General features: G+C 40.3%; 1 protein-coding gene across 2 annotated transcripts in view; it reads right to left on the bottom strand.

Annotated features, from left to right (window-relative positions):
* Positions 1 to 5220: 5220 nt before the first annotated feature.
* SARNP (SAP domain containing ribonucleoprotein) overlaps positions 5221 to 27905 on the bottom strand; it is a 50220-nt gene continuing 27535 nt past the window's right edge. For both annotated transcript variants that reach the window (XM_075265694.1, XM_075265693.1), the window contains 2 exons: positions 7167 to 7250; positions 5221 to 5398 (listed from right to left, as the gene is read on the bottom strand). In XM_075265694.1, the coding sequence (XP_075121795.1) occupies positions 5357 to 5398; positions 7167 to 7250 (126 nt within the window). In that variant the 3' untranslated portion in view covers positions 5221 to 5356. The remainder of the gene's footprint in view (positions 5399 to 7166; positions 7251 to 27905) is intronic.

The raw sequence follows: 27905 nt of genomic DNA on the forward strand, positions 1-27905 counted from the left end.
CTTGGAGATGCCAGTAAACTGGAATTCCCCAAGAAGTGACCTCATTTTGTAAGGGCAATTTTAGGGTCTCTGCAAAAGGGTCATGGCATCTAAAAACCAAACCGTCTAAGTCTGTGCTCCAAAAAACCACATAACCCTTCTTTCCTTCTGTGTCTGGCTGTGCCCCAATATCAGTTTATACCCACATATGACATTATGTACAGTATCCCGGGTACACCAGTGTCATACATGTGGCATAAACTACAGTTTGGGCACACAGCAGGGCGCAGAAGGTAAAGAGTACAGATTCAGATGTTTGGTATCTGGACACCATGTCATGTTTGTAGAGCCTGTAAGGTACCAGAAAAGTGGATTCCCTGAAGGAGTGACCCCATTTTGAAAATGGCACCCCCCAAAGAATTTATCAGGGGGTGTAACGAGTATTAGTATCCCAGACATGACTGCACAGCGGATGGTGAAGAGGGAATATATAAGCGGTGCGTAGTACATTGGGAACACCGCATTCCCTACTATGTCCCAGTAGCTCCTATGATTGGGGGAGTCACTCTGGGGCTCACTTCTGGTGTTTGTTCCCTTATAAGCTGTAAATCTGGGGTGTCCCCTGATATCCGCTCACGCAGTTTATACATTCCCTTCCTGCCGCAGCCAGTTGTATTCTAATAATTTGGCGATTTTAGCGGGTTTTTGTCCTCGCATTACTACATGCTATATTTTCTATATTTTTCTGGTGAAGTGGCCATATAAGGGATTGTTGTTTGCGGGATGAAATGTATTTTGTAATGACACCATTTTTGGGTACCTACAACTTATTGAATACATTTTATTAACTTTTTTGCTGGATTAAAAAAATAAAAATCAATTCTGGCATTGTGTTTTACCTTTTAAATTTTTCCCCATGCAGTACAGTACAGTACAATTAAAATGTGACCTTTATTCTGTGGGTCGGTACGATTACGGCGATACCTCATTTATATTATTTTTTTATGTGTTACTAGTTCTGAAGAACAAAAACACATTTGGGGACATAAATCAATGTTTTTTGCATTGCCATATTCTGAGAGGAGTAACATTTTTATTTTTCGGTTGACAGTGTTGGTTGGGGGCTTATTTTTTGCGGGACAACTTATGCTTTTTATTGGCACTGTTGTGGGGTGCATATGACTTTTTGATCACTTTTTATAGCATATTTTGTAAGGTGAGATGGCAAAAAAAATCACTACTTCCGGCGGGTTTTTTCCGTTTTTTTCCCCATCATTCGTGTACATTAAATATTGTTTCTGTTTTATTGTACAGATTGTTACGGATGCGGCAATGCATGGTTTTTATTATTTTTTTTTTTTAATATACCGTATATACTCGAGTATAAGCCAAATTTTTCAGCCCAGTTTTTGTGCTGAAAAAGCCCCCCTCGGCTTATAATCGAGTCAGCAAAAAAAAAAAAAAAATCATTTTTTTTAGGGGGGGGGGGGGGGTTCTATGACCAGCCACCAATGCTAATGTATAGAATCTCCCATAAAATAGTGCAAAAGAAAAAAAAAAAAAGTTCTAAATCCCTCCTTTCCCTAGTATACATACAAAAGTAGAAAATGACTGTGAAACACAAACACATTAGGTATCCTGTGTCTGAAAGTGCCTGGTCTACTGAATATAGGTTATCTGCAGTGCTCCTGTTCCATTGGGAAGGGGTTAATAGGAGCACTGCAGATACCCTATATTCAGACAGACTGAATTCCAAGTGGGGGAAGAAAAACCCCAGTCCTCAAGCTCAGAGAAGGGGCAGACAGACAACCAAAACACCCCCTCCCCTTTCCCAGCAACTACTGCACCCAAAAACTCTGACCATTTTAATTTTTGAAATTTTCCAGTAGCTGCTGCATTTCCCCCCTAGGCTTATACACGAGTTAATAAGTTCTCAGTTTTTTGTGGTAAAATTAGGAGCCTCGGCTTATATTCGGGTCGGCTTATACTCGAGTATATACGGTAATTCATTTTCTATAGAACGAAAGGAATTTTTGGGGCTTTATAACTTTATTAATTGTTTTAAAACACTTTTTTACAACTTTTTCATGTGTCCCTATGGGACACTTAGAGACACTGAAGATTTCATCACTGATCCTGTATTATGCTCTGTGAGACACAACATGCATGTGTCTCACAGTGCATAACAGGAAGTGAGCTGTGCGGACGGCACAGCTCACTTTCAGAAGACCCGGCAAGGATGAAACAGGTAAGTGGGGCTCAGGGCAGCCTGGGGTCACTAGCTAGACCCCAGGCTTCATGGTAGACATACCGGCACCCCCTCCCCCCCCGGATCTCGCTGCGCAGGGGAAGGGGGGGGGGCGGTGTTTGGGGGGGTCGGAAAAGCGCAAAACCCTTTGTTTGCAGTGGTCATGTTTGACCATTGCAATCAAAGGGTTGAAACCTCTGATCGGTAAAAGCACCAACCAGAGGTTATGGAAAAGGATAGAGCTGTCGGTAACAGCTCTCACCCGCTTCTGATTCCGCCCGCTCAGCTAGTGAGCAGGCAGAATTACCATGACGTAGTATTACTTCATGGTGCGCTAAGTACCTAGCTGCCCATGACGTAATACTACGTCATGGGTCGTTAAGGGGTTATAAGGCCAATTAAGGTCTTTTAGAAAATCAAGTCCTATCATCTCAGTTTATCACAGGTGCGCTCCAGTCAAGGTATAGAAGAATGTAATGCGAAGGGAAGTTAGAGGTCTCCAGAGATAAATTCAAGTGTCACAGCAAAGAGTCTGAATACTGATGTTCTGTCTTCACATTCTCAATATGGGGTCTATAATTTTTAATCTATCTATATATCTTATCTGTAAAATGTATTTAGAACTTTCCCCTCCAACTCATTCACTCTGAAATTTCTGCTGTATTCTGTTTCTTGGTCTCCCAAGTCAAACTGTTAGCGGAACAAGGTATCAAAATACATTTGTCTTTAATGTCTATGGATACGGGAGAGAGGCAGAGAGAAAGGCCAACAGAGGATGCTATAGATAATATAATAAGTGTTAAGTGTTGTGAGCAGTTGACAGGCAGAGTGCTGGAGTCCAGGTAGATCAGCCCCAGGTTTCTGACATGTGTGGTCCAGGGCAGATCTGGAGTAGGCCTCAGCCCACGTGTAGATCCTGGGCTCATTACTAGGCCAGAAAAAGGCTGCAGCTCTTGCATTGCAGGGCAGTTCCATGGGGTGAGAGGAGGTGTATGGGTCTGTCCTGTAACCCTGAGTCCAGTGAGACTATATTGCTCCCGTTTTGTTAGTGTGGCTGGAAGTAAGCCACATGTATAGTTAGGATATCAGTTCTGTTTAGTTAGTTGCTCTGATGAGCAGTTTTTTCTTTTGTTTTTGCCTGTAGATGAAACTGGATTTTGTTTTGCTCATTTTATGCCTGAAGTCAAGGTTTATTTATTTTCCTGTTTTTTTCTAAATAAACCAGTTTGCTGCATATTTTGTGTTCCTGTCTTGACTGTTTGGGTCCGCACCACTGCTTCTACTGAGTTAACTTCACCACAGTGTATCATCCCATGTATTTTATTGATATCAATACTGTTTGGTACCCATCAATATTTCCCTACATGGTGTTGCTGATATTTTTCAGTGGCATATTTAGGGAGCAGTCTCCTATTTTCTACATGTGCAAGTGGCTGTCACATACAGGCAGAAATGGAGTTACTCATAGATATACATATATATATATATATATATATATATATATATATATATATATATATATATATATATATATATATATATATATATACATACATACACACACACACAGCATTTGAAAGGATAGGTAGGTTTTAAAAGTTGCCACATTGGATTTTTTGGCCTGAAGAAGCTATAGGTCATGTATGACTATATTTGGGTAGATCAACTTAAAGTATATAATACTAACAAATATGTTATTTTCCCATGTGCATTCAATCAATCTGTTTCTTGATACACTTTAAATTTTGAGTGTTGCTTGCGCCATCTAGGATTTTATTTCTGGTGACAATAAAGCAGAGAATAAATATGAAAGAGAATCTGACCATGTATGGAGAGATATTGTTTTCTTACCAAAAATATGCACCAATTCTGGCATATCTTAGACTTAAAGCTCTTTCTAGAGGAATCAAATACACAGTACTACACATTACATGTGTTAGGGAGAAAATAAAAGGAGAACTAAACACATAGAACATGCAGCAATTAAAAAAAATGCAATATTCTCTAAAACAACTGCAAAAATGCAGCAGGAAAAAAAGCTGCCTGGTGAGTACCATATTGATATGTGAGAATATACTCCCAAAGGGGTTGAAATGTCAATCAAACTTATAGGTTGCATTATTTTTAGGAAAAAAATGTCAAAACTTCAGGAGAATGTAACCTGTAGTTGTGACAAATGGGAGTTGAAGCAATAAAGCATTCAGCATTAAGCCTAGGGGTGTGTGTGGATGAAGGGGAAGAATGCGGGATAAAGCTTGAATGAGGTCAGTGTTGTAAAGTAATGAATTCCCAGATGTATAAAAAGTCCATTTGTAATTAGTGCCAGCCTACTTCCAACACTGGAATAGAAAAGCATTGTTAACATCCTCCTCTTGAATTCCATCATATACTCAAAGAAGAGCCAGCAACAAAGTACCTAAACCACTTTGTACAGAGACAGTCATTGAACAGTCAAACATATGAGTAAATTTAAATCAAGAATACTGTTCTATTATCCTGGTATTAAAAGACAGTAGAGGAGCTTTATTAGGAGAGGAACTGTTAAAGTCAGCTATGCTGGATTCTGCATTGCTGTAACTCCTTCTAAATGTCAAGTGCCAAACAAACTTTGCTAAAATTGGCAGATCTTTACATTCAACACTTTATGTCTCGAGCAGTTTCTCTACTTTCTAAGCCTGTCCTAACCGGAGTGACATTGTGACAGTTTTTGTGACTTTAAAGATTTGCATTTGATAAATCTGGTGATATATCAGCTTGATAGGTCAACCACAACCAACACTCAAAACTACTTTTCAAAAAAATAAATTGGGTGGTCTTTAAAAAATAAAAAATTCTGGCACAAATGGACAGTCACATTTTGTGACTTTAACCACAGAATTCTGTGAGAGACTTGATAAAGTACCCCTATGTATATAAACCATATCAGCACCATGTTGTATATTACTTTAGTACAACTGATTAAAGAAAACACAACAGATTAGGAATCATCTTATGTTTTGTTTAATAAATTCTCAATGACCCCATCCTAAAAAGTTAAAAAAAGATTAACGCAAATGAAAGTGTTTCTTTACAATACTTTGAGATGCACATACAAGGGAACAAATAAATCTGTAAGCAGAAGTGGTTGTGCTAGACAATGCCAAATCGTTCTGATCTTTTCCTCTTCTTTGCCTAGAATAAAAAGCAAAAAAGGAGAAATGTAAAAATCACAAGACGAAGAAAATTAATTAGATATATCTCTATCTCAAAAGCACTGAACATAGCCTGTGGCCTGTCCACCTTACTATTAGGTTAGATCTCTACATTTTGCCGGTATTAATGCTCTCTACGCTGGTTGCTCCTCTTCTCACTAATGCATACAGGCCATTTGAAAGCAGCAGTAAAGAAGCTGAACAAGGTAATACACAGCTGGCATACAGCGCTTTATGGACACTGCTTCCTGTTCTCACATCCCCCACCTTAAGCAGCTCCCACTATAGTGCCCTTTGACCCACGATAGGGGCTAATTGGCTAGCCTTCCCCCCACCTGAGGCTGTTTGGAGGCACATGGTTTCTGTGGCAAAGAGTTCACACTTCTGACAGAAGCCCCCACATTTCTGAGCAAGGTAACCAGGAGCCATCAACGGTGAATATTTGACCCTGCATTCCAAAGTTTTACAAGCCAATGCAGTTACATTGCCAACACATACTCTACTCCCAGCTGTGCTGGGCTGCACATGAAAAAAGTCCTATGTGCAGGGCACTACAATGCATATGTGAATGTAGTCCGATATATAATTTTTTTTTTTTTTTTACAGAGGTCTGCCTAGGATGATCCAAAAATATTAATGTGTTTTCAAAGTTTGGGATTTTTGTAAAGGTACTGTGTTCATGCCAACCTGTAGAATATAGATAACAAAAAGCCTGAAGGCCATTAATGGCAAAAAGGAAGCTTTATTTTCTAATTCCACCCCAAACTAAATTTTTCCAGATATCCAGTAGATTGTACAAAATACTAAATTTTATTGTTATGAATTACACTGTATACTTTGTAATTGTACAATTTAATATTCTATATGATGTACTGGGAAGGTAGAAAAAAAAAATCTGAATGAGCTGGAGAAAAGAACAACTGTATTTGTGCAAAATTTGTAGTTTTTGTTTCAAATCCAATACTTTGGGGGGGGGGGGAGAGGAAACAAAATGTACTTAATAAATATACATATAATATTTTGTTTTTCCAATGCAAAGTTTCGGTTCATATTGCACTTTGCACCCTATATTGCTGGCATGGTCACTTAAGCATTGCTTAAAGGTTCACACATGACCCAAATGTTGCATTGGAGATTCATTTAATTTTCTACCTTGCTGCCTTGGACTATTTTTTGTAGATAGGCATATTAGAACTTAATACGTAGTAGTTCCTGATACATATAAAATCACATTCCCATGTGTTAACTAGAGATGCCTCAGGTTATTTTATAGCGATTACTTGAATAGCAGCTTGTGATACTAGAACCATTTTTACCCGTGGTGAAAAACTGGCGATACAGCTATTTGAAATGACTATGTCCCCTTTGGTAAATGCCGCAGCTCTACATAATATTAACCATTCTCCCTGACACAATAGCCAAAGAACACAAAATAAAATGGAAGCTGCACTTAAAACATGTTTAGGTTAAAAAAATAAATAAAAATATGTATACCCTAAGATAAAATGGTAATACAAGGGCTGACTAGATAGACCATCTGCCCTCAGTGTTCACAACAGAAGCATCCATGATGTATTGTGGTGAATGTTGCAAGACTGAAACTAGCAGAACCTCTGACATACAACGGGGTCCATCATTTTGATGAGACAAGCACCACTGCATGCAACAGTCTTACACATTCTGTCAGGTTGCTAGAAGTGCTTCAATTATATAATGCAGAAACAAATGTAATCTTATCCCAAACCTACCTCAATATCATCAGTTACAGAAGCTGAGCTTGTAACTATGCCAAAACGCTCTTTTCTCTTCTTAAGTTTCTCATCATCTTCACTCTATTTGGAGAGGAGAAAACGGAAAAATAAAATTCAATACAGAAATCATGTACAATTTTAGTACAACTGCACTATTTCAATGGAAGGTATGGCAGTGGAATATTATTACATTTGTATAAAAAAAATTTCAGTAATGAAATTATTCCTGCCCGTCATAAAAATACCTTGTGATTCAAAGACGCAGCTATGCAGAGGTAAATCCAACAAACCTTGCCAGTGACCTATTCCACAGAATATCAAGTTCTTTAGCAGACAAAGGAGCGGTTACAAGTACAGGCCTGGTACAACTACAATGACTACACTATAAATTAGCTGTATAGAAAAAAGCAGCACATCACTTCAATGGGACAAAGCTGCAATATCCAGAACAGCTGCCACTAAAAAAAACAAAAAAACCCCCTAACAATCTAAAACTGGCAGCTAAGGATAAGTCATCAATTTTAACAACTGGATAACCCCTTTAAGAACCGTATAGCTGAAGTCACACGCTGCAGTTTTAGCATAAACTCCCCCAAAGTTCTTCAGCCGTTCTAAAACAATTGATATTCATCCTGTCCTTTACAAGCATTTAAAAAGCAGAAAAACTGTGTGGGTGTGCAGGAGCCATAAGGTCAATTTCACACACATGAATTAAACCAGCGTTTTATTTTCATCCCTAGAGGGAATATCTGCATAATACGGTGAGCCACTAATTCAGTCACCTGCACAGAGTCAAGGAGATTCTCAAAAAGAAGAGAACTAGACTTAAGAAAGAACTAAAGAGAACATGAAGTCTTTATCCATAAAGAATCAAAGTTTCCTAATGGCATGGATTTTTTTCTTTAAAATAAAGAGAGATATATATCCAAGTGACTATACTTACCCCTCCTTGTGTCTCAGTTAGAGAACGGCTTTGCTTCTCCACACTGGAACTGAAGGATGATGTCACCAACTAGCTGCAGCCAATCAGCGCGGCCTAGTATGTGACGTCATCAAGGGAGTAAGGGTCAGTATAGACAGTGGGGCAGCTTTATTATGCAAGGATAAGATCAAGTACAGGAAAGAACTCCTAGGTAAGTAAAACTTCACTTTTAATGATAAAAAATATTGTCCATAAAATCACAAAAATCCAGCAGAGGAAGTAGAAAAAAACAAAACAAAAAAAAAACAACAATAATTCACAGGACAAAAAGAGACTGACCGACATGATGAGACACCTGCCTACGCGTTTCTGGGTGTTAGCCTCTTACTCATGGCATGTCGGTCAGGCCCCTTACTCTTTATCATGTCAGTCTTTTTGTCCTGTGAATTAATGTTGTGAGTTATTTCTACTTCCTCTGTTGGATTTTTGTGATTTTATGGACAATATTTTCCATCATTAAAAGTGAAGTTTTACTTACCTGGGAATTCTTTCCTGTGCTGGATTTTATTCTTGCTTATTGAAGTTTTGCCTAGACCGGGAGGTCACCGTTTTCCGTGCATGGTTTGAACACTCTCTGATCCAAATATATATAATTCTTTTGAGCTGTGGACATACTTTTTTGTTGCTAGCAGATTTATTATGCCTTGCAAGCCAGCTTTCTAGTATACAAGGCAGAAAAAGGTTGCAATTTTTTATTTTTGTGCAAATTCTGATTTTGCTGGGGGTGGGAGTGTGACTTTTTTCCCTTTCAGTTGGTATGGTAAGGGAGTACTGAGGGAGGGGGGTATCAACGGCACCAAATTCATTATCATTTATGCCCAAAATCTGGCTCAAATGATGCAAGAGATGCATACCAGATAGATTTCCTCCCAGGTGCACAACACCCCCTCATAAATGCGGCACACCCTCCGCCATAGCAGGGGTAATGGGGGCTGGCGTTAATGGCAGTCTTTATAAATCTTCTGTTATCACTATCCCTGGCACCAGGGAACTTTTTGCCTCCCTGGATAAGCCTTTAATGGCTAACTGAAGTTAAAGATAATTTTAACAGAAAGCTTTTGAGACTTCGTTCTCTCAGTAAGGCAGATTTTCTTTTTCAACTATGTAACATGCTATCAAACTTTATAGGACTATGGTTTCTGTCCATTCGTAATATATACAAATAATCATTACTCTTGTAAATCTAAGAAGGTACATTTTACGGTGTTTAACAAGTGTCTGAGAACACATGGCACTGTCATGTAATGCAGCTGTTAACCAAACACATTAAATTGGCATCAAAGCAAAGAAAAATATTACTCATTTGCCATCTTTAAAGGCTGTAATATTTACTCATGAATGGGTTAACAGATGAGGACCTGTGCACCACTTCCATGTGTTGTATTTTACATGCATATGAACACACCTCGTATTGCACATCTCTCCACCTTGCTGCATGCACTCTTAACTATACCACTAAATCAACTATTCTGAATTATCAAGCTACTTGACCTCCGGGCCAGCTGGGGTCACTAAAAGGCACACTTACAATGCTCCTCACTCCATCTTTAGCCTTATACTGACAGCTATTGATTCATGGGCTGCTGGAGCCCATCTGAGCCAAATTACCCCTAACCAAAAGCCAGCGGGCCAGGCATTTATCAAACCTCTCACCCCAATACTCCTCCCTATGCTTGTTTCTGCCCCAGGCTATGCTCAAGTGCACCATGCAGCTGCTGGGGACAGTGACCTCCTCCAGTAAAGTGTCAGATGGCTTTTTCTTTCTATTTCTAGTGCCTTCTCTGCTCTGTTCCTCTGGCTAGAATCATCTATTTTCAGTGAATTCAGTTTCCTTTCCTGCTTGTTCAACAAAACCTTCAATTGATTCTAAAAGTAATAGCGAGTGCGTATAGTACAGATTTAAAAAAAAAACAAAAAAAAAAAACGGAAAACCTCACATCACTAGTTGTCAGGTGTTCACAGAACGGCTAGTCACACATGCTAAAAATGCAAACGTTAAAAATCATAATCATGAGGATGACCATATAACATAAAATAAATAAATAAATGTGTATATATATATATATATATATATATATATATATATATATATATATATATATATATACTCTCACCGGCCACTTTATTAGGTACACCATGCTAGTAACGGGTTGGACCCCCTTTTGCCTTCAGAACTGCCTCAATTCTTCGTGGCATAGATACAACAAGGTGCTGGAAGCATTCCTCAGAGATTTTGGTCCATATTGACATGATGGCATCACACAGTTGCCGCAGATTTGTCGGCTGCACATCCATGATGCGAATCTCCCGTTCCACCACATCCCAAAGATGCTCTATTGGATTGAGATCTGGTGACTGTGGAGGCCATTGGAGTACAGTGAACTCATTGTCATGTTCAAGAAACCAGTCTGAGATGATTCCAGCTTTATGACATGGCGCATTATCCTGCTGAAAGTGGCCATCAGATGTTGGGTACATTGTGGTCATAAAGGGATGGACATGGTCAGCAACAATACTCAGGTAGGCTTTGGCGTTGCAACGATGCTCAATTGGTACCAAGGGGCCCAAAGAGTGCCAAAAAAATATTCCCCACACCATGACACCACCACCACCAGCCTGAACCGTTGATACAAGGCAGGATGGATCCATGCTTTCATGTTGTTGACGCCAAATTCTGACCCTACCATCCGAATGTCGCAGCAGAAATCGAGACTCATCAGACCAGGCAACGTTTTTCCAATCTTCAATTGTCCAATTTCGATGAGCTTGTGCAAATTGTAGCCTCAGTTTCCTGTTCTTAGCTGAAAGGAGTGGCACCCGGTGTGGTCTTCTGCTGCTGTAGCCCATCTGCCTCAAAGTTCGACGTACTGTGCGTTCAGAGATGCTCTTCTGGCTACCTTGGTTGTAACGGGTGGCTATTTGAGTCACTGTTGCCTTTCTATCAGCTCGAACCAGTCTGGCCATTCTCCTCTGACCTCTGGCATCAACAACGCATTTCCGCCCACTGCTCACATCCGCTCACTGGATGTTTTTTCTTTTTCGGACCATTCTCTGTAAAGCCTAGAGATGGTTGTGCGTGAAAATCCCAGTAGATCAGCAGTTTCTGAAATACTCAGACCAGCCCTTCTGTCACCAACAACCATGCCACGTTCAAAGGCACTCAAATCACCTTTCTTCCCCATACTGATGCTCGGTTTGAACTGCAGGAGATGGTCTTGAGCATTTGTACATGCCAAAATGCACTGAGTTGCCGCCATGTGATTGGCTGATTAGAAATTAAGTGTTAACGAGCAGTTGGACAGGTGTACCTAATAAAGTGGCCGGTGAGTGTATATATATATATATATATATATATATATATATATATATATATATATATATATATATACACACACACACACACACACACACACACATATACAAGTATCTATGTAACCTATATATCATAGCCTTCAAACAGGCCAAAAAGAAAAAAAAAAAAAAAAACAAAACAAAACAAAAAAACATCCTGTGAAGGGTGCCAAAGAAACAGATTTGTGCAATGTCACAGTATCGGACCCACAGATTAGATCTGGAGTATAAGGGACCTGAAAACCCCTGCAATAGGTAACAGTAAGGCTTTACAGGAATTCAATGCTGTGTAAGGGGGCATTCACACGGAATAATTTGGCACAGCTTCTGATGCGATAACTCGCGTCACAATCCGTGTAGAAATAAAGCCTCCCATTGACTTCAATGGGTTCAGTTTTCCACGCAGAACCCATTGAACTCAATGGGGAAAGGAAAAAAAAAATAAAATAAATAAAGCAACCATTGATTTCAATGGGTTCCACGCAGAAAACGGAACCCATTGGGTCCATTCACACAAAGTTTTTTGGTGAAAAATTTGGCGAGGAAAAAATCCGCTTCAGGAATTAGGAAATTTACCAATTTCTCGTGGATTTTTCGCTTCCCATTGACTGCGTTGGTTTTTGCAGGCAGAATCCACCTGAAGGGGGGAAAAAAAAAAAAAAAAAGTAGCAGAACCCCTAGAACTCTATGGGAAGTCTTTTTTCCACATGAATTCTAATACGGATTCAGCGCCAAAATCCTCGCCAAAAAAAAAAAAACTCCATGAGAATGAACCGATTGAAGTCAATGGGAGGATTTATTTCCACGCAAGTTATTGCGTCAGAATCATCGCCAAATTACTTCATGTAAATGCCCCCTTAAGGAGTTCTTTTCAAATATTGTCTTCATGGGTAAACCTTTTGCTAATGGTAAGCTTATCAGGTTCAGGGAGACCATTGCTATCTTCAATGTACCATACAACTATTAGTATAAGAGCTGAACACTGGTATTGTGGAACAGATCTTCATCAATTACAAGCAGGACTTCACAGACAGCAGAACCATCTTTCTAACCTACTCAGCATGGAGTAGAGATATCTTGGCCCAAAGGATATGCAAGATGGCAGAGGTTCAAATTCCTGTTGCTTTCCTTCCCCTGACAAGGTGTATACCAAGTCAGTACCTCTGCACCACCAACCATGAGCCTTGTCGAATTAAGGAAGTCTCACTGTGGTCGGATTAAACTCATTTGGGTTGCTTTGTTTACACTTCCCATGCTTTTTAGTACAAAAAATAAAGTGGTTAACCTCCTTCACAGAAGATGAATATATAAGTAACCACAGTTCTACAAGCAAAAGGAATTTGTGGAGAGATAGACCGAATTTCATCATGGAGATATGGTCTAAACAGTTACATTTTTGTTGCCATATTGCCTTTCAAAGACTATTGAAAAAAGTTGCTTTTATTTGAAACTTTACGTTTATTGGGAAAAATAGGATACCTTGCATGCTAGATCAGTGGTGCACAAGTCACAATTCTTTGTGCAAGTCAGGGGTTTCTTCTGTACACAACTGTTGCCACCAGCCCCATCAGATTTATGATCACATAGGCCAAGGCCCCATTTAGTGGAAAGACTGCTTTTCACCCTACTGCTTGAAAAAAATTAAACCACAAATCTGCAACCCCCCAGCTTTTCTATATGCATGACTAAATGGAGTTTCTCCCCACCTGCTGTGACTAAAGGGGTATTCCAATCTCAAAACTCATATTAAGACTTGTAGTTTAAGCTAAATGAAGTGTCCAACACACTGCTTTATCTATCTTGCTCTGCTTGATGAATACAGGTAAAGAAAATTCCTCTTCAGTGTTTAGAAGTCATTGCCTAGGTTACAGACTACCTCTTTGGTTAGACTGATAACTTAAAGGGGAATGTCGGGGGATGTGGGGGAAAACCCCCCCAAAACAACAAACAAACAAAAAAAAAAACCACTTTACTTATCTGTCTCCTCCCCTCACGGTCTGGTCCTGAGCTCTTTTGTTGACTTCTGGTCAAGTACCCAATCAGTAGCCTCGAGAAAGGAACAAGTGAGATCACTACCTGTGGCATCCCTTGTTCTCTACTTGAAGCCACAGAGGTCGCCAATTGACCTCAGCAGTCACATGACAGCTGAGGCCAATCACTGGCCTCATTGCAAAGGAACCAGGACGTCACAGCGGCTGAGAAATTCATTAGCAAGAAGGCAGCTGACTGGACCGCCCTTGAAGGACACTGTAGAATCGGGGACAGATGAGTACATGTATTCCCGCGGCACGTTACACCGTGTGAACCCTCCCTTATTTACACTAAACACCTGGTCCATAAGGAGATGCTGGTAGTTTAGTGCCCTTAATTCACCTGAGAAGATCCCTTTAAAGTGCATCTTTAATTACAAAAACATTTTTCATAAATGAATCTGTACCAGTGAATAGGGAAACTATGTAATATATCTTACTGCTTATAAGATCTATTATAAGCTTAATGCTTATTTCTTCATTTTTCTCCTCTTCCCTTAGTCCTGAATCACCACATCTCTTTTCCTCCAGCAGATTTTTTTTCTCCCCCTCTACAGAATTCTGCAAACAGGCTGTATTAGTGATAAAATACTACGCAAATTGGGCAGGAGGAACACAACCCGATACCCCTAAAGAGAATACTTTGTCTATTTAAGGTGCATATAAAGTACGTACATCACCTTAAAAGCAAATAATCTACTATAAAAAATGACTTTATCCACCAATTTCTTGATAAATTAGAGAAGATGAGAAATCAGCATACTTTTATTTTAGAACAACGTCATGATGGAGAGAGGTAAGCATTGCCCTTCACCTTCTCATCACAAGTGTCACAGAAATGAATTGTTGAACAGGAGGGATCCGTATTATTTATAGATAATTATACATCTTGCAGAGAAACATGTTTTGCTGAGGATGTTTATGAAAAAATAAATGAAGGAAATCCATCGGTTTCCCCATCACAAAAACTAAAAACAAATATCAATGGGGGTTAGAGTTATAATTTTCAGACACATTCCTGTTTAATGAATGGAGATACTGGCAAAGAAAATCAGCTAAGTCCTACAAAAAGTAAGGGCTACAGTACGTTACAACTTCAACTACATTTAAAGCACATCTAAATGTTTAAAGATGACAAATGTTATCATAAATCTATAGTGCAAGTGATAATCCTAAACTTTGTAATATATTTTATTAAAGAAAAAAAATGCTTCTTTCTTCTGCTATTCCCCCTACCTTCATGGATCACAGTTTCAGGAACAACAGTTTGAATCCGTACTCTGGAGTCCATATATCACTTACAGCTCAGCCCATTGAAGTCTATGGAGAGGAGTAGGTGGAGGAGACGGCAGAACAAACACAGTAGAGAGACAATGAGAAGTAGCTATAACCAATACAGGGCTGTTATTACTTAGGGAGAATGGTGCAGCTGAGATGGGTTGTCTTCCTGCACACGGTCTGCTTGTCCTCCTACTTCCATCTCCAGAAACTTTGATATGCTGGAGAAGCAGGATGAAGAAACACATTGGGGGGCGGAAACTTTGTTAGTTTTCAGACTTGCTAGCCACTTTTTAAAAAAGTGGAAAATTGAGCAGAGTTCAAGGAGTGCCGAGGATGTGTTGCCTCGGTCTGACAGAATTAGGGAGCGTTCACACTACCGTCAGTGTCCGACAGGTAGTATCCGCTCCTAGTGTCCGTTCAAAATCTGGCACGGACATTAGGAGCGGACACTAGCTGTGTACGTGACACTTTTCATTCATTTAAATGGCGATCGGGTGCGTTCTTTTGCACTCCGTGCCTGTCCTTCGCTGTCCGTTTGTAAAGATGTCCGACTTTTCAAGCGGACAGCAAAACCCGACATGTAGGTTTTTTCTGTCCACTTGAAAAGTTGGACATCTTTACAAACTGACAGCTAAGGACAGGCACGGAGTGCAAAAGAACGCACCTGATCGCCATTTAAATGAATGAAAAGTGTCACGGAAACAGCTAGCGTCTGCTGCTAATGTCCGTGCAAGATTTTGAACGGACACTAGGAGCGGACACTACGTGTCGGACACTGACGGTAGTGTGAACGCCCCCTTACTGGTGAGAGTAGTATCTGAAATAATTCTGGAAGATTGGACCTCCCACAGTCTACTAGACCCATTAAGAGGCTGGAGTATCTTATACATTCTATTGTCAGGGCCACCACAATGTTAAGAACAACGCACAAATGCATTCAGTGTATACGCAGTATATTCAGTCATCTTAAATCAGTACCAAAGGAAGAATAACAGGAGAAAGTAGCATTTTTCTTTAATAAAACATATTGCAAAAGTTTATCATCATCACCTGCACTACTAATGAGATCTATAGAAAGACGGATGAAATAGTAACCAAAATCAGGACGATGCAGATCAAAAATGTTATGAAATTAAAAAAAAAAAAAAAAAGCCCTACATATAGTAGTAGGACACTAGGCATGCGCAGTTGGTTCTGCCATCGGGCTTCAGGCAGAGCTGACTGTCTTGTGTAAGCTGCCACAAAAAAAAAAAAAAAAAAAAAAAAAAAAAAGCCTAGAACTTTGATGCCCTGCACCAAAAGAAGATGCGGAGAGAGGCTTTACAGACGAAGATGGAGGCGGCGCTGGAGAGTTCTCTCACAGCATTGGGGACACCCCCAGTGCTGTTTGAGCACTGAGGACCGCCCCAGTGCTGCGAGAGAAGTCATTTGCATACAGAAGAAAAACGGGATTTATACCGAACAGTGGCGCGGAGAAGACATCTAAAGGTAGGAGAAGAATAGCCTTTCTTAAGGCTATTCCTATGTGTTAGTGAGAAAAAAAAATGCCATTTTAATGATAGCATCCCTTTAAGTGAAGTGACTGCTGTAAAGAAAAACCCTAGAGAATTGGCAAGTGTCAGTCTATTATTAGGCAAAGGATGCAATAATGGAGAAGTTTTAAAATGCCTCCTCCTAAATATTCAACTATTTCCCAACATCCCATTACCTCAAAATAACGTTATTCTTTTTTGTGTGTGTATTTTGCGAATTGCTCTTTTTCCACAAAGAGCAGTCTATAAAGAATATATGTAAAGAATGAAAAGTGAGGATCATGTAGTTGAGATGTCACTTTGACAGGATTAATTGTCATAATGAACACAATAACTCCTCCTTAAATGCCAATAAGAAAGCAGAACACGGATATCCAATTCATGGCAAAAACATACTTTCTAAATGGAGATTTATAGCAGAATATGCAGCGCTTGATAGTCAAAGCAGCGTATAATGACAGGCAATTTATTTAATATAACAAAAGCATAGTTTGTTTGTAATGCAGATAAAGCTTTAGTGAACTTTTAAGTAGTAAGGGTGCTGAAGGGGAGGGGAAACGGATTCTGGATTAGGCTTCTGCATGTAGGAGAAAAGAGGCAACGGAGCGTGGACTGAGCGCCATCTGAAAGCCACATTAGACCCTGCCATTAGAGTAGCAGAGATGTCTAGTCAACCGAAAGATATCTGCCTTTGTTGGTTGGTTGGGGCAATAAATTAGCATTTATATGAATTACTTTCAACCTAACAGGACTGGCAAGGGCATTTTTTTTCCAATACATATCAATTATGATAACCGATGACACACTGATGACTACAGGTGCATTAAAAGCAGCTTCTGACAAAGCTAAACATGGATGATTCATGACATACTGGAAGCTACACATGTGATGGTTGAGAGGACAAGATGGCAGGCAACGGAAAATTGTAATGGCAAAAATAAGAGAAATGACGATAAGCAGAAAACTTAGAAAGAGAATCATCTATAAAGTACAGCAGAGCCAAATTTGTCAAGACAACTCGATGTGGTCATGTGTGTGATTTTTGACTTTTCACAGGATTGCAGATATATGCAAACGAATTATGTTGCCAAAATTGTTGAACGGTAAGTTAACTAACGCTTACAAAGTACACGGCTAGTTTATGGAGCACTCCATTGACTGGATTTGCTGTTTTCTGACATTACAGTATATATCCTTCTGATTTGTAGAAAGTAGTCAGAGTGAATAACCTGTAATGGTAGCATTACACACTTTGTTTAGTTGTGTGTGAGTGATCCAGCCACTGATGGCAGAAGTGGCACAATTCACCTTAGTTGCTCTCTGTCCATTTGATATGCAGCGTGCATGACTGCTCCTGCAAGGCATTGTTCTACATACCGCACGGCATATGCTGGACACATGTCACTAGATGACAGCAATGACTGATCTCTGGGGGAGTAGCTTTAGAGGAAGCAAGCTTTGGATTGTTACCATGGTGGTGGTCATAAAAAAAAAAAAAGCTTGGAAGTGAAGGGCTCGCTACACGTGATGCGGTGCACCTCAATGTTTTATTTACACCGCTATGAGCTGACAAGCGGGGTTGGTGGCTGGAGAATAGGCTGAATGGCTCATCAAAACGCTCATTGAACCAGAATAGAGGGGGAAGGTTGATGAGATAAGATGTATGTGTGCCAACCACAAAGGCTAGTTTTGTCTCACAGCAGGCATAAATAAAGAAGAACCAGGTGACCTTTTTACAATAAGGTCAGTCTCCCCATCCCAAGATTTCGGGGTTATAGTTTTATCAAAAATCTAAATCACATGAATTTAACCCTCTGAATGCCTGCCTATTAGATTAACTACATTTACAAATTAAGGTAAAATGTCAGATCAAAAAAAAAAAAAAAAAAATAGGTGGTCCTTGATCAACCAAATAAAACAAGAGTGAAATATGAAATTTGCCCGTATAGAATAACAACACATTTAGGTGACAAAGAGAACCAGATCTTGTAACATGAGGCCATTAGTATGACACCCTAATTATATATACACTAGTGGTTACCATTACACCCAAACAGTAACTAAAGTAGCAAGTAGGCAGGGACTTACAAAAAAACCCCCCCAAAAAACCCCCCAGCATTTCTGTGGAGTTGTGTGGTGTATCACATGGTCACTTTCAGCCAATCATCAGCTTGTGTTAGATACAGACTACAGGTCCTTAGAAGCAGCAGTCCAATTGCATCATGTGATCCATTTCGGACACAGTGATTAGTTGATGAGGGGAATCATGTGGCTCAATGGAAGCTGTAATTACTTATTAGCCACATATTAGCTGTGTGCAGGGGCTGCCCCATTCTTCATACTATGAAATGCAAAACATAACCCAGATTAGAAAGTGCAAATACTTGGTTTTAAAGTTCAGAATCCAATCATTTGTTTTGCAATCCAATGACGACCTTGATTAACCCCTTATATCCATCATGAGCAAGTGGCAGTTAATGCTCTAATGTGAATGCATTCATCATGGCAATTGTGCAGGTAAATGGAAAGCACAACATGGAAAATAGATAAAGGAGTTCCCTCTGCCAGTGCCTCAGCCCTGCAAGGCAATCACTGGTTACCTGCCATAGCAGCTGGAGGCCTGAACTTGGCCTGTGGCTCTGCCATGTATGGAAGCCTATTGGGTTAAACTAGAGGCTTGGTCTAATATTCTGAATGTCAGGGTAACAGATATGCATGGCAGGGTAGGAATGGTCAAAAAAAAAGAACCAAATCAGACTATTGGTTCAGGATAACCAATGTGATTATCACATCTGTTATTTCAGTATTCATGAGCCTTTACCTGAAGTTTCATTTACACAAAAAAGAAGAGACCCGATAGCATGATACCAGTTCCTGCCCAGACGTGTTTAGTTTAAATGAAACAGCCAGAAAAACCTCACAAGATGAATCTCATGAGATTCACGCAACACATAACGGGGGTAGCCTAAATAATAGTCACTAATTGGAATCTAGGTAAAATGCCCAATTAATTGCAATTTTGATTTCGGTCATAATTGCTCAGCCCAATTGCAGAGTAACATTCAAACAATCACATGATCAAATCCTCTAGTGCAGTGATGGCGAACCTATGGCACGCGTGCCAGAGAGGGCACGCAGAGCCCCCTCTGCTGGCACGCGTGCTGTCGCCCTGATCGCTCACTAACGGCGAATCCGATGCAGGATTCCCCGTTAGTGAGCGATCGCTGCCTTCAGCTGGTTGTGCAAATGCGCATCCAGCTGAAAGCTGTCAGTGTAGCTCAGTGTAGGCCACGCGTACTACGCGGCCTACACTGACTACAGAGTGTGACCTCTGAACAAGCGCGGGCGTGATGACGTAAGTCATCAGCGCGCGCAGTGAACAGAAGAGAGAACACCCGGCAGCTCTTCAGGTAACTATATTGTGTTTGTTTGCACTGTCAGGGGAGGGGGGCAACGGTAGACATTTCATGTTGTGTAGGAGGGGGCTACTGTAGACTTTCATGCTGTGTGGGTAGGGGGCTACTGTGGACCATTTTATGCTGTATGGGAGGGGGCTACTGTGGACCTTTCATGTTGTGTGGGAGGGGGCTACTGTAGACTTTCATGCTGTGCGGGTAGGGGGCTACTGTGGACCATTTCATGCTGTGTGGGAGGGGGCTACTGTGGACCATTTCATGTTGTGTAGGAGGGGGCTACTGTGGACCATTTCATGTTGTGTAGGAGGGGGCTACTGTGGATCTTTCTTGCTCTGTGGGAGGGGGCTACTGTGGACCATTTCATGTTGTGTGGGAGGGGGCTATTGTGGACCATTTCATGTTGTGTGGGAGGGGGCTACTGTGGACCATTTCATGTTGTGTAGGAGGGGGCTACTGTGGATCTTTCATGCTCTGTGGGAGGGGGCTACTGTGGACCATTTCATGTTGTGTGGGAGGGGGCTATTGTGGACCATTTCATGTTGTGTGGGAGGGGGCTACTGTGGACCAGTTCATGTTGTGTGGGAGGGGGCTACTGTGGACCAGTTCATGTTGTGTGGGAGGGGGCTACTGTGGACCAGTTCATGCTGTGTGGGAGGGGGCTACTGTGGACCAGTTCATGCTGTGTGGGAGGGGGCTACTGTGGACCAGTTCATGCTGTGTGGGAGGGGGCTACTGTGGAGTATACAGGTATAATCCTGTGTGGGGGCCACTGTGGGCCAGATTGTACTGTGTGGGGGGCCACTGAGGGGCAGATTGTACTGTGTGGGGGGGCCACTGAGGGGCAGATTGTACTGTGTGGGGTCCCCTCACTATGTATATCACACAGTATTTGTTTTATAGCAGACGTGAAATTAGTACAGGATGTAATAACATTGCACGGTAACTATAAAACAGATCCTGTGCGATGTAAATAGTGAAAATTAATTGTTTAAAAGTACAGAATGCAGAGACCTTTACCTTTCAGTACAAGATCTGTAAAGCCCCAGTCACATGACTGTAATTTGTGGGTCCGCAATTGTGGACCCACAGAGTTTTAAGGTTAAATTGCCGTGTTGGCACTCCGTGATAATTTATTTGGTTTTGGGTTGCAGTTTAGGCACTCGGTCTCAAAAAGGTTCGCCATCACTGCTCTAGTGGGACTGGAAGAAAAAAAAAAAAAAGGTAAGACATTTAAACATAAATGTGAAAAACAAAGTAAATCAAGTGAAATAAATACATATTTTTTACCTAAACACATAGCTTTACTATGTTAAAAATAAAACAAAGAGACCTGTTACATAATTTCTATTACTGCATTCAAACTAATTCCAAACTAAATTAACATGTTATTTAACCCGCATAGTTAATATCAATAGATAAATTAAAATAGAAAGAATCTAAACTTAAAGTGTTCCTCCAGGTCTAAACAACTTTTCAGAAATGAATAGTACAGATGAAAATTAAAAAAATGTAATATCTTGTTAAGGAAATCTGTTTCCTTCACCACTTAAACTATTCTCCTGCTCCTTATCTTCAGTCTGACTGTTAGCTTAAATTATAACCCTCTGTGTATTCAGCCTCACATGTACAAATTTTGGCTGGTTAATTGATTTACTGCCTCTTATCACAACCTAGCAGTGTGTAATTGCAGCAATTATTTGAGTGTCTTTTCTATTTCCCCATCTTTCTTCATAGACTGGTATGGAGAAAGTAACTACCTGAAAAGTAGAGAAGAAAACATTTCTTTAATAATGTATATTACAAGGTTTCGTATATTATTTAATTATTTATCTATTCATTTATCAAAAGTTGTTTATAACTTGAGGTATACTTTAAAGAGGACCTTTCATGGTTTGGGCACAGGCAGTTCTATATACTGGGAAAAAGAGAAACAAAAAATAATGGGCTGTAAGCTTACCGCCACATGTGAAGACTTCAGAGGTGCCAAACCAAACCTCCGGACCCAGAAGGTAGACGATCCAACAAAGTGAAAAGAGATGACGGCTTGCAACACTCTTGTAAAATACAATCTTTTAATTCATTCCATTAAAATATAGAAGAAATCACACAGAAAAAAGTTTAACTAGTTCAAACTTTATTAACATAGACATTTCAACGAAAGGAACAAACCAATTAAGGTAATAGTCAGCAGCGGTGTATTCCGCAAGTGGATGAGGTATAAATAAGTATGGATTTGTTCAGTACTATACGCTATGATTAAGGGGTCAGTACACCCCGAAACGCGTTAGCGGTTTTATGGCACTCTTCTGTTTTTTCGTTGCACTTTTTTCTGTGTGATTTCTTCTATATTTTAATGGAATGAATTAAAAGATTGTATTTTACAAGAGTGTTGCAAGCCGTCATCTCTTTTCACTTTGTTAGTTCTATATACTGCTGGAAAGCTGAATTCAGCGCACTGTCTGCTTTCCTGATCTGTGCCCAGGTAAAGAGCTTTCGGTCCTAGTACCGTAGAGCTTTACAGTCAGAAGGGCGTTTCTGACAGTCTGTCAGATACGTCCTTCTCCACAGCAGCGCCTATCGCGCTGTACAGTGTGAGCGGGGAGGAACGCCCCCTCCCCTCCTGATAATACTCATCTATGGACGAGCACTGTGAGCAGAGGGAGGGGGCATTCCTTCTCGCTCACACTGTACAGCACGATAGGTGCTGCTGTGGAGAAGGACGTACCTGCCTGTCAGGAACACCTTTCTGACTGTAAAGAACAATGGTACCCGGACCGAAAGCTCTTTACCTGGGGCACAGACCGGGAAAGCCGACAGTGTGCCGAATTCAGCACATTGTCTGCATTCCAGCAGTATATAGAAATGCCTGTGCACCAGACCACGATAGGTCCTCTATAAGGCTCTTAGAATATGATGATTGGAAAGAAAAGAAAGAAAAGAAAAGGAAAGAAAGAAAGAAAGAAAGAAAGAAAGAAAGAAAGAAAGAAAGAAAGAAAGAAAGAAAGAAAGAAAGAAAGAAAGAAAGAAAGATAAATCTAAACATAAAATAACACCCTTCCCCCCAAAAAAAGAGTATCTACTCCAAAATGTTTCCATTATGCAGCTTATCTTGATAAAATCAAGCCATCGTGAAGGCCAAGATAGTCTGTATCATTAAAGGATCGTTCAGGTTCTAAAACTTGATAGGTCGTCAATATTAGATCTGCAAGGGTCCCTCAGAGATCTGCTGCCCGGGACAGCACAGCTCAAGGTAAAGTTTACAATCTATGAACCATGCTGCTCACTTGACGTATGACTTGTGGCAGCAGGATTTGGTACCGCAGCTCTGTGGGCCTGCTCCTGACATGTAAACAATACTGAGAGCTGTGCGGTCCACAGATTACCTGTGGAGGTCCCAGGTATCAGACCCTTAGGGTCCATTCACACGGAGGAAAAGGGTGAGGAATTTGGTGTGGAATTTCCATGATGAAAAAAAAAGCCTCCCATTGAAGTCAATGGGAGGCTTTTTTTTTTTTTTTTTTTTCAGCTCTGAAATTCCACACCATTTTCCTCCTTGTGAATGGACCCTAACAGATCTAATATTGTTGCCTTATCCTAAAGATAGGCCAACACTATAAAAGCTGGATAGCCGCTTGAAAGAGTTAAGACTGTGTGAGACATTTGCCATGCATTACTATTGTGTCTTTCTGGCTATGGACTTTTCATCAAACTGCTGATATGCAGGGGTGTGAGAATCATCTTATACTGAGGGCCAATCCTAGCAATAGGCCATTGAGGAAAACCGCTTGTGGGCTGTTGGCATACTTTTTTCCGTCATAAAATGGATGGAAAATAACAAAATTTGTAACTGAAGTTAGATTATGCATCACAGAAACAAAACTTCAAGAGAGAGGGTGAAAACTGGATCATTTGCTACATTGTACATATACTCCTGATTGGTGCAAATCTAATAGTCTTAATCTCCAGGACCCTAAATCTTCCAAAAAGGACAACAACAGATAAGAGCAATATATTCTGAATAACGTTATATAGATGACAGGAATTTGCCATTAACAGGAGCAGAGAGTCCATGTCACAGTACATGTAATCTGTCACTAAGGTGGTGAGCCTACATGCTAACACTACCAATTTTTCCAGGACAATCTTGGGAATTAGGTGACAAAAAGGGACGGTTTATGTATACCCCAGACCAAAACGGGCATTCCCAAGTGGGCTTTACATTTCAGATTCTGGCCAATGAAATGCTATGGCAGCGAGAAATAAGAGGAAAGCTATGTTCGGGACGAATGATGATGGGGCTCTCTAGTGTGTCGGTTGTAGTGACTTGTGTACAGTACTATGGATATTTTATTAGTTCCATGCCAAGCCTGGATGTGTGTGATATGTTGATATGATACCTGGTTCTCTGTAATATGTTGAAGCATACAAGGTACACGCTTTCTGACTCCATTAGACACTTTAACCTGCATTCTGTATATTTGTTTCTTTGAGATAACTACTCCTATAAAAGCCATTTTTCTGTGCAAATGTGGGTGGTCAGATCAAAGAGATTTCCCGGTGGTATAAGATAATCCCCAGTCACCTCCATTCTTCGGTTTGCTAAGAGTATCGGAAGCCTGAAGTCTGGCTTCACCATGTGACACTCCATTTTCCAGTCACATGATCGACCCTGCTTTGTACTCTATGCAGAAAGAGTTGCGCAGAGAAACAGCAGAGGAAGGGGAGGCAAAGGAACGAGAGTCCCTCCCCACCGCAGTGGTCAGTGGCAAACCTAAGAATGGGGGTGAAAGGACCAGCATATACAATACAATATATTAATAAATAAGCTTATATAATGCAGGAAATGTAGTTATATTTCCCTGCACAACCCATTAACATCCTTTGCTGTACTAAACCACAATTGGCTACTGTCAAAAGTTAGTACAATTTATATCTGTAATTTAGGAAATACACATGTTGCATATGTTGAATAACTGTTTTTCAGACTAGTTTGGACATAATATTACATTTTCTACTAAAAAGTTATAAGGCTAATGGAAATATTACAAAAGTGCATTATAAGCCTACAACACCTGGTTGTAAGAATTATTATCTAAGTGGGATGGAGAAACACACTAACAGATCTGAAATTCTTAATTTCCTAGTGCTGCAGAAATGAAGCAGGTAAAAAAATAATCATAAAAATGAGAATGAAGCACGTATGTGAACCTGAAACAATCATACCCATTCTTCTCTATCCCCCCACCCGCTTCTGTAGATATTTTGTACACACACATTATCCCCGCAGGACGGCTGACCTCTGCCTCTCGCCTGCCACAAAAAAACGTCATCAAATATTTTGCCTGCCAGCTTGGGGCAGCTAATCTTCCGCAATGAGTGACCACAATTCCGCAGGGACCACATTTAAAATATGCCCTCATTAAGAAGAATTAAAAAGGGGGAGAGATGGAGGGGTGATGAGGTTGGAGACTTTCAGGTTAGAAAGGGCTGCTCTGAACCAGATTTCTAGGCAAGCACTGATAAGGATAAAGCACAATTCTTTCCAAAATCTCATACTGCAGTAGATCGTGCTGGTGCATATTTACTTAAATAACGTTATGGGCTCTAAAAATCACAGTATGTGGGATTTATAGAAAAAAAGAAACCCCAGCAAACATCAATTTAAGGCCTGGTTCACATCTGCAATCGAGGACCCCCCCCCAAACGAAAACCTAAACCACACAAAAAAGCAATTACCTTAGGAAACCTGTGGACCCCATACACTATAATGGGGTCCATGTGGTTTCCACGTGAAAAATGTGGAGAGAAAGGTGCTACTTGCAGGACTGTTCTCTCTGAATTTTTCATGCGGAAAGGGGAACAGAATGGCCAGAACACAGATGTGAACCAAGCCTAATACATTTCTATATTACAATAGGCTGCTAAGCAACTAAGTTTGAATAATAAACATTTTTTAAGTTATTACACCAAATGTTGTATTCGTGGAAGCCTGAATACTTGGAACTCCCAAACCTGGTAAACTGGCAACACATACACGACTTTGCTCTACTGAGGTCTATGGTAGACATGCAGAGGCATTTAGGTCACTGACATTTGCAATAAGTGGGAGTGATCACAGAGGTAAGCAACAGTAAGTACAACAGGATGGTGTACAGCTGCATTCTTAATATATGCTCTGACCTTTGGACAACTAGGACTTAAGGCCCCATGCACACGACTAAGTGTCCTTCCGATACGGGACAGAGCTTGCAACAGAATACTATCTAGTTCTGTTATGCATTGACATCCATGGGGCCTCCAATCCATTCCATTCCGATGATACGGATGGTTATAGAGCAGCACCTATCCTGCTCCGTGTCAATGGAAGGGAATGAATCTGAAGCCCAATAGACGTGAATGTCAGTCAGAGTGCATTCTGCTGCAAACTCTGCCCCACATCAGAAGCACACATGGACACGTGCATGGGACCTCAATCAAAATTAAACATTTTACCTCAATTACAATTAATGAACTATTATTATAAATTATATTATAATTATAAATCTAAGAGACTATAGGTATATAGTTCAGGCGATTGTGTTCATTACAGCTATCTGACGGGAACTGTCTTCTCATCAGTAGTTAGTGACAGAAGTTTTTGTCTCCCCCTGTGGAGATCCTGTGTGGTACAATCCATCATATAAGAAGTCAGGGATTTTTGCTTTAATTCCTGTACATTTTATGTGAGCACAGTGAGTCACAGGACCTAACAAAATAAAAGGATTTAGACAGAAATGAATAACTAAAAAGGTAATACTAGCTGAATTATATATGAAGTGCTTTTTGAAAGTGTTTTTTGAAAGAGAACCTAAAGCTTTTTTTTGTTAGCGTGTTAGCTGTTTCTCAATAGCCAGCACACTGATACTCCTGCCCTTGTAACACAGTCCAGGGCAAAACTCAGGACAAGTCCTATTCCTGTTCATGTTGTGGTCTGGGCTCATTAAAGAAAATAACAGGTGTATCATCCATGTGCCTTTCATACTGATCAACCATGAACCTGGCACATGCAAAAAGTCACATGCATGTAGCCTAAAACTTTAGTTGGTGACAGGACGGGAAGCCAAAGTAGCAGATTATAAAACAATTGTGTAGCTTGAATACAAGAGAAAACATATATAATGTAGCCATGGCTCATGGGGTGAAGTCCTTTATAATCTTCACAAAAATTATTTACATGTTCAAGGTGCAATGGATTTCAGTAATACAGAAATATTGAACCAAAGATTTATTTCCAATGTATTCCTCATGCTGATAGGGGACACAGATTACATTACAAGCTATATGTAAAAAAGCAAGATTTTCATTATTTTCTTAAGAAAAAAAAAAGCCAGCTTGCTGAAGAGTGTGCACATGAAGGACATCTCTGCAAAAGCATCCTCAAAATACACAAAGTACATTTAGAAGTAAATAGAAGAAGGCCAAAAAAGAGCCATAAATAAGAGGGGGGAAGGGTCCCTTACATTTATTAAAAAGCGGCAATAACCTTTCCAACAGGGAGGTGTGAACATGCCATACACAATGCAGGACAAAAGCAGTTAAGGACCCTCATAAATGCAGCTTATTGCCGGCTCACACTTTAGTGCAAAGTTTACTTTGCTAGAGGTGTAGTTGGCGATCGGATGAATGCGTGACAGATGAGCGCACACCTGGGAGGGCCAGATATATACACACACACACACACACACACACACACACACACACACCACAAGTAACTGCTGAAAGCCAAGGACTGTTTGATTAAATAAAATAAAAAAAACAAACCTGTCAGTGAAGAAACAAAGCATAAACCAGGTTTACATGAAGTTATTTTATGCTACATAAAATGGGAATACCATGGTGCTATTAAGTTGTAAATGCCCAAAGGCACAGCTCCCCTTCCGTTCGAGTAATAACGTGGTTTACCATACTAGGACAGAAGGGCAAAGAGTGCATCAATAGACCCTACAGGTCACAAACTCTTCTCCGCTCTTCTTGTAAAGGCAGGAATAACAACACTGAAGTGTTTAACTGCCAGGACTGACTTGTACAGTCATTTATTCAGCTGTAAACAGAACCTTGTGGCCATAGCATGAATAAATATCTGATCTTTGCTGCAGTATCATGGT

Source organism: Leptodactylus fuscus, chromosome 2 (genome assembly GCF_031893055.1).
Source record: "Leptodactylus fuscus isolate aLepFus1 chromosome 2, aLepFus1.hap2, whole genome shotgun sequence".
In the NCBI taxonomy this organism is placed as follows: domain Eukaryota; kingdom Metazoa; phylum Chordata; class Amphibia; order Anura; family Leptodactylidae; genus Leptodactylus; species Leptodactylus fuscus.